This window comes from Triticum aestivum, chromosome 7A, assembly GCF_018294505.1.
Source record: "Triticum aestivum cultivar Chinese Spring chromosome 7A, IWGSC CS RefSeq v2.1, whole genome shotgun sequence".
NCBI classification, from domain to species: Eukaryota; Viridiplantae; Streptophyta; class Magnoliopsida; order Poales; family Poaceae; genus Triticum; species Triticum aestivum.
The window spans coordinates 113,542,588-113,549,710 of NC_057812.1; the positions used below are offsets into that span (position 1 = coordinate 113,542,588).

A 7,123-nucleotide genomic window follows, 5' to 3' on the forward strand; every position below is an offset into this window, starting at 1 on the left:
GTTTTACAAATATAAACCTGCCTTTGCAAGCAAGTTCTAGGAGATCCACGGCCGAAACCACTCTGGCTGCTCCTTCTTCTTTTGTGGCGAATGAAAGGAGGCTTTACTTAAAAATTATGGGGCTACCGATCATGAAGCAAAAGAGTTTCGATGCATTGGGGATCCTTTGGTCGAGCCACACTATAATTCGCTAATCGATCTGCAACTCCATTTTGCCGTAGCTTCTGAGGAACAAACTCCCTAACACAAAGCGATAGTTGGATTTATATGACGTACACTCCGGCATGTAGGGAATGCGGATTGCTGGACACGACGTTATCGTGAGACCGGCATTTTTGTAGACATGTGTTAGCTTCCCTTGTGATGGTTGTACCGTGGGAGATTTGAAAAGAAAGAAGCATGAGGGTGTTTCGAAACACTCAACCCTTCCTATAATAACTGGCGAACAAGATTAAGGAAGAAGTTATCTAATACCAGGATAACGGTGGCAAAATTTCATCTAGCAGATAACTGGCGCGAAAATTTGTACCTATTTTATGCCGTAAGAGTAGGCTTTTATCCGTCCTCGCGTCTACGGGACTTAGCAACAACTTGTACTAAAGGGTCGTGCCGCAACGCGTGTTGTGTTACACACGCCGCCCAACTTCATCAGCTCGGTACACTAGACGCGCATCACCGCGTGACGATTGAACGTCACATGGCTACATCACGCACTTGGACATGTGTAACTGCGATTCACATGTCTTCTGAAACACTGCAAGCCTCCCTACAATAATTTCGAAACAATGATAAGGAAGGAGTTGTTTAATACAGGGATAACATGCATGTAAGTTCGTTAGGGGGGGTAACTTAATCCCATAAGTGTAGGCTTTTATCCGAGCCTTCGACTACGCCCTCGGTTGCGCTGCAGCGCGACGGCTCATCCATATGACACCCGTTTTCGCTGCACACGTCATCTTTCATGGCATCGACAGACCAGATGCGCATCGATCTGTGAGACGCGGTATAGTAAAATTCTAAAAAATATTGTTCTTATAATTAATAAAAATGGGAAGGTTTTTTCTGAAAAATAAGACTCAAAAATAAGAATTGACACTTCCTAAAAAAACATAAGATTTGATACTAGCTTGAGTTCTTAGTCGGCACATGGCCGGGCGTGCATAGCTCATACCTGACGCATGTCGAGCTGAATTCCAAATAAGTAGTAACTGTTTGACCAAGGTTTTTATCCGTATCATATTACCAGCAGCAGCCCGAACGGCCCGTGCAAAAGATGTGCAATGGCAGTGTGCATTCGCAGGAAGGCGATGGAAGCTACCTTGACCGCGACCGGCGAGGTCAGGTCAGCAGTCACCGGCGACGTCAGTTTCCCGCACATACCGCGGCGGCGGCTGCCCGCGCTCCCGCCAGTTGGATGCTTCCCGGAGGCCGCCGGCGCACGTCGCGGCCGAGCCGAGAAAGAAGGCCCCCGCATCGGAGAAATGCTAGACATACGTAAAGATTCTTACGTACCTTACGTAATTGATGACTTGTCAATTTTTAATTTGTCATTAGTTAGACACACGGGCCCACCCCAGAAATCAGGGGGGCGGTTTGATTAGCGGTTTTGGAAATTACGTAGGTTAACGTAGGGCTGTTCGTAGGTGTAGCAATTTTGCCCGCATCGCCATCCAAACGGCCCAGTCAAACCCACACCACGCGACCCAAGAGCCCAACCACACTAGTTGACAAAGTCCACCTCCCGTCAGCTAGCCCCCCTTCAAATACCGTGCCACCACAGGCGACCTCCTCCATTGCTTCTCTTCATCCTCTCTCCGTTCTTGAGTGTTGTCAGCCATCGCCGCCGGGAAACGGGGATCAGTTTGTTGTTGGGACTTGAGACGGGAAGGATGTCTTCATCGCCTCCGGCGCCGACGGTGGCGGACGCGGCGGCGGCGGGCGCGCCGGCGTCGCAGCTGGCCATCAGCAACGGGGTGCTGCTGGCGGCGGTGATATTCCTCTTCATGGTCGTCGTCTTCGTCTTCCTCCTCTACCTCTACGCCAAGCGCTTCCTGGGGGCCAACCCCATGCTCAACGGCGCCGGCGCCACCTCCTCGCGCTTCATCTTCGTCGGCGACTCCCCGTTCCCGCGCCGCGGCCTGCCGGCCTCCGTGCTCCGGACCCTCCCCGTGGCCGTCTACGGCGGCGGCGCCTCGCCCAAGACGCCCGGCGGCAGCGGGAGGAGGAAGAACGGCGAGGCGCTCGAGTGCGCCGTGTGCCTCTCGGAGGTGGCCGACGGCGAGAAGGTGCGGACGCTGCCCAAGTGCGGCCACCGCTTCCACGTCGACTGCATCGACATGTGGTTCCACTCCCACGACACCTGCCCGCTCTGCCGCGCCCCCGTCGGCGCCGACGCCGAGTCCGCCGCGGAGGGGCTCCCCCGCGTGCCGCGCGAGGACCACGCCGCGCCGGAGTTCCCCACCAACGTCCTGTTCTGGGGCACCCACGATGACGTCGCCAACGGCGGCCTCGGGGGGATGCCGCCGGCGCCAGCCCCGGCGCCCACGATCGCCGCCGCCTCCACCAGCTCCTCGGCCTCCGGGCGCAGGAAGGAGAACCTGGTGATCGACATCCCGACCCGGGCGATGGCGGTGGGCGCGGCGTCGTCGTCCCCCGCGACGCCGCTGCCGGCGAGCGACCTGCGGTCCCCGATGTCCGCCCGGCTCCGCTCGCTGCGCCGGCTCCTGAGCAGGGGCAAGCAGGCCGTGGTGGGCGCGTCCTCCTCCAGCCCGCGCGGCGGCGGCAGCGACGTCGAGCAGGGCCTCGCCGGGCGCCCGCCGAAGACACCCAAGACACCTCCGGCGTCGAACTGATCCGGAAACTACATAGCTCTCTGACGCATTGGCTCGCGTCGCCGATCACCGGAGGGTCTATACATACATGTGTTCATTCTTTCCTTGATTTCTTCTTCTTTCACTCTCTTTTCGCCAAGGATTTTGGCCAGGAATTCTGATGTAAACAAAAAGATGTTTGGCATTGGTGTCACTGATTGGTTATTGATGTCGATGGATCATTGATGAAACTGATAAGCTCTGTTCATACTAGATTGATTAGATTAGATTGTGTTTCAGTTGAACTCTGCTTCTTCAGGCCGTTGCCGCATTCATCTGTGTATACTATACTGCACCAGCTGCAAATAAAAGTCACCTCGTGCCACTGACCAACTGTTCTTATGATTAGATAAGATATTACGACCGAGTTAAGTAGCTCTGCAGCTGGAGGGAGACAATGCGATCCCAGAAGTCCTGAACCACATGAGCAAAAGGAGAAAAGGAGGAGCAAAGCAAGGAAGGGCACACCAAATGCGCCTGCGCCGAACTGACAAAGGCCGGCCTATCTTGTTCGAAAACAAACGAGAAATTCAACGGCGGATTGACCGGAACACCAGGTGTGCAAGCGACAACCTCCGCGCTTTCTCGGCAAAGAGTTGGTTTCTGCTGACAGACAGACAGGAACCCAAACCTCTTTCCGCAATGCCGCGTGAGGAAAGCAACTAAACTCGCCGATGCAGCTGCCGTCAGTAGCTTCAAGTTTCAAGCATCGCCTCTTCTCATTGGGGCCTTGGACTATACTATCAGAGTTTGTATAGAGCACATCTAAATGTGCTTATTACAATCTAAGTGAGTGAATCAAACATAAAGAAAAAAAGAAAAAAAAAGAAAATATCCACACGAATCTTAACATAAGATTAATGATATAAGATTTAGATGTGCAATACTTATGGCATATCTAGATGTGCTTTAGCAAAACTGATACTATTATTCCATTGCTGGTTTCCAAGCTTCCAACACTGGCAAAGGAAAAAAGTTAGTTACTCGTTTGTCGTTTCGAAGAAATTCTTGTTCTTTACCCGTCTGGTTCAGCTTCGCCGGTCGAACACGGCACGGCGACCCGTGTGTTGACGCTGGGGACGCGCAGCGGTAACAAACTTTGACTTCACTTAATCAAATCACATGCGTCCGGCTTGTGTTTTTACTTGTTTATGAACATCTTCTTTCTCTAAGACAAGTTGCGCTTGGGGATGGATGAGGTACATGCATGCATTACTGCCCAGCACGCCTCTTTCCGGGCAACCAGCACATACTATATCCTGTTTTCACTTGTTATTCTCTTCATTTTTTATTCAAGTTGCACAAACTTGTCTTCGAAGTAGCAGTGCACATCCAGGCATTATTGCTCTGCATTTCCCGGCAAGGAGAGCGCCCAGTGTAGGAGTATCAATTAAACCTGTGTTATAAATCTACATCGTCATTGTATATGCAGTTTTAATGTACTCGGAATGATCGTGTGGTTAAGTCGTGCGATCCAATCTCTTGGAATGATTAGGGGCGCGATTAGTCGTATCGCGCGCAGCCATCGTGGATTCGTGGTATCTCATCATCCCATGGAAAAGGTCAGGGTACGTGCTCGCGCGGCTGAATCCCGATCGTGAATCCCGATCCTGAACAGGGGTGGGGTTAGGTCCGGCACCACTTTCCGAAGCTTCCTTGCCGTTTCTACGTGCGTGCGTGCTTGCTTACTCTCTCCTGTCTACGTAGTCCTCTCCCTCGACCTTGATCGATCCCCAAGTGGATAACCTAGGTATGAGCCGCGTATAATACGTACTGGAGTTCTCCTATTAAGTAACCGGATTGACATCCGATACATACATTTTGCCACGTTGGCTATGATTAGCTGCCGATGATTAGTTTGGGTTGGCCAAGACGCGAGAGAATCTGGAAGGCTAGGGGGCAGCCGGTCCGAGTTGCCGGCACGACAATGTGCCGGAGGATGAGAGCAGAGCAGAGCAGAGGGGCCGGGTCATGGCACCACGTTGCGTGGAGGAGTTTCGTGCGGTGCGGGCGTATGTGGCCTGCGCGAGCTACCTACCTTTGCCCCTACCTACGTGGTCTGGGTGCAGCGGTAGTGTGTGGCACACTACTGTTTCTCTTTCTCATAACTCAGCAGGCGTGCGTGGGGATACGGTTGCGAGATCGATTCAGGTCCCGGCCGGTGGCGTGCCCGCACTCGTGGGGGACGTGTGCAGCGCAGCCGCGAGCTGTTGGGGTTGGACCCCGGCGCGCGCGCAGGGTAGGCGGTAGCAACGGCTCGCTCGACCCGTAGGCGCGGGGCACGCACGTCCTACACGTACGCGCGCGAGCGAGCGAGGAGGCGGTGGCGCCGGTGGGGTGCGTGAGACTCGCGCCAGAGCGCGCGCGGGTCGGGAGGAACGGATCCCGGTTTCCGCTGCCGTGGCGTGCGCGCCTGGAGTGAAGGAGGTTTTTCTTTTTTCTTTTTAGGGATTGGGGTGGAGGAGGTGAGAGAGTTTCATTGGATCCCGCCCTGCGCGCGTAACGCGTGGAAGCGGGCCCAGGGCCTGGAGATGATGATGCAGTTTAGCTGCGCCATGGGCCATGTGTTGTGTTTTTTTTTTAACACATTACATAGGCAAGCGCTCACATACACACACATACACTCTATATCTCTTGTTACTCAAAAAAAACATACACCCTATCTCTATGAGCATCTTTAAAAGACTGAGCCGCCATATCATCTTGAAATTTACGAAGTTGCCGTAGGCACCTCGTCGTCGATGGGAACGTCTGCTCCCAAATGCGCATCGCCGAAAATCCTGAAATAAATTCATGAATAAATGCGAGCATCAGGATTTGAACCCTGATGGGCTAGGGATAACACAGTCCATCTAACCATCCAACCACAGATTGGTTCGCTCCCGGTCTGACTCTCTCTCGCTCTAACAAAAATGATCACTGATATCATCAGGGGCACGCATGGAATGTATGGCCCCATCATCACCGAGATTAGAGAGAGCGCAGTGGGCTTCATCTGCAAGTTCATTTTTGAAGCGAAACTACTCAACCCCACCCTCCTTTAAAAAAACGACTCTTACTCACGCGATATGTAGGCAACAAGTAATCAAACGATTCTGCTGCACCTTGACCTTGTCATGGACGGTTTGATCATCCATGTCGTCCAACATACGGCCAGCGACTGCCGTCTGCCTAACATCACTGTTTTTGAAGGTCGAGCGGCAAATTATGACGCTGATAGTCTAGCTAGATCTCATTCTTTCGATCAAGGAGGAACACTTGTGGTTGATCCAACGCCATGATCCATTTTGTGTCCCGCTACATGCGGAGCTTGAGCAATAAAGTCTAGCTTTACCCGTAAAAAATTCCGCCACTTACCAAAGGATCTCCTATGTGCAGCTCGCCAGATCTCGCCCTGCGCGCGTAACGCGAGGAAGCGGGGCCGGGGCCTGGAGATGATGGTGCAGTCTAGCTGCGCCATGGGCCATGTGTTGTGCTCCCGGGCTGACTCTTATGGCACCATCATCACCGAGATTACAGAGAGCGCAGTGGGCTTCAACTGCAAGTTCATTTTTGAAGCGAAACTACTCAACACACGGCTCTCAACCCCCCCTCCCCCCTAAAAAAACGACTCTCACTCACGCGATATGCAGGCAACAAGTAATCAAACGATTATGCCGCCACCCTGACCTTGTCATGGACGGTTTAATCATCTGTGTCGTCCAACATTCGGCCAGCGACTGCCGTCTGCCTAACAGCATTGTTTCTGAAGGTAGAGCGGCAAATTATGAGGCTGATAGTCTAGCTAGATTCTCATTCTTTCGATCAAGGGGGACATTTGTGGTTGATACAACGCCATGATCCATTTTGTATTCCGCTACATGCGGAGCTTGAGCAATAAAGTCTAGCTTTACCCCTAGAAAAATTCCGCCACTCACACACCCAAAGGATCTCCTATGTGGAGCTCGCCGCCGCATAGCCCGATATGGCTAGTGTAATGACAGACTATGTATTTCCATTATGCGATTATAAATAGAAAAGGGGATGGCCCGGTTGAAAAAAAATGCAGTTCGCTGCGGCATTCTGCCGAGCAAACGTAAATAGCGCGCTCGCCTGCAGCGACTCGGTTTTCCCCGTAATGGCATTGTAGCTACCCTGATTTTTTACCAAAGCACATGGTTTTTTCGATTGTTTTTTTAAATAATTTTTAAAACATTGAAAAAGTTTGAATTTCCACACAATTTTGAAAGCACGGACATTTTGTTAAAACCTTG

The 7,123-nt window shown here is 52.3% G+C and overlaps 1 protein-coding gene across 1 annotated transcript; it reads left to right on the top strand.

Annotated features, from left to right (window-relative positions):
- Positions 1-1,778: 1,778 nt before the first annotated feature.
- On the top strand, positions 1,779-3,061 carry LOC123148432 (RING-H2 finger protein ATL3-like). The gene has a single exon (XM_044567860.1). It carries the CDS (start codon positions 1,890-1,892, stop codon positions 2,850-2,852), a length of 963 nt encoding a protein of 320 aa, XP_044423795.1. The 5' UTR covers positions 1,779-1,889; the 3' UTR covers positions 2,853-3,061.
- The last annotated feature ends 4,062 nt before the right edge of the window (positions 3,062-7,123 follow it).

Bases quoted from the DNA above. Each gene is read 5' to 3' on its own strand.
- LOC123148432 (XM_044567860.1), top strand. From the start codon at position 1,890: ATGTCTTCATCGCCTCCGGCGCCGACGGTGGCGGACGCGGCGGCGGCG.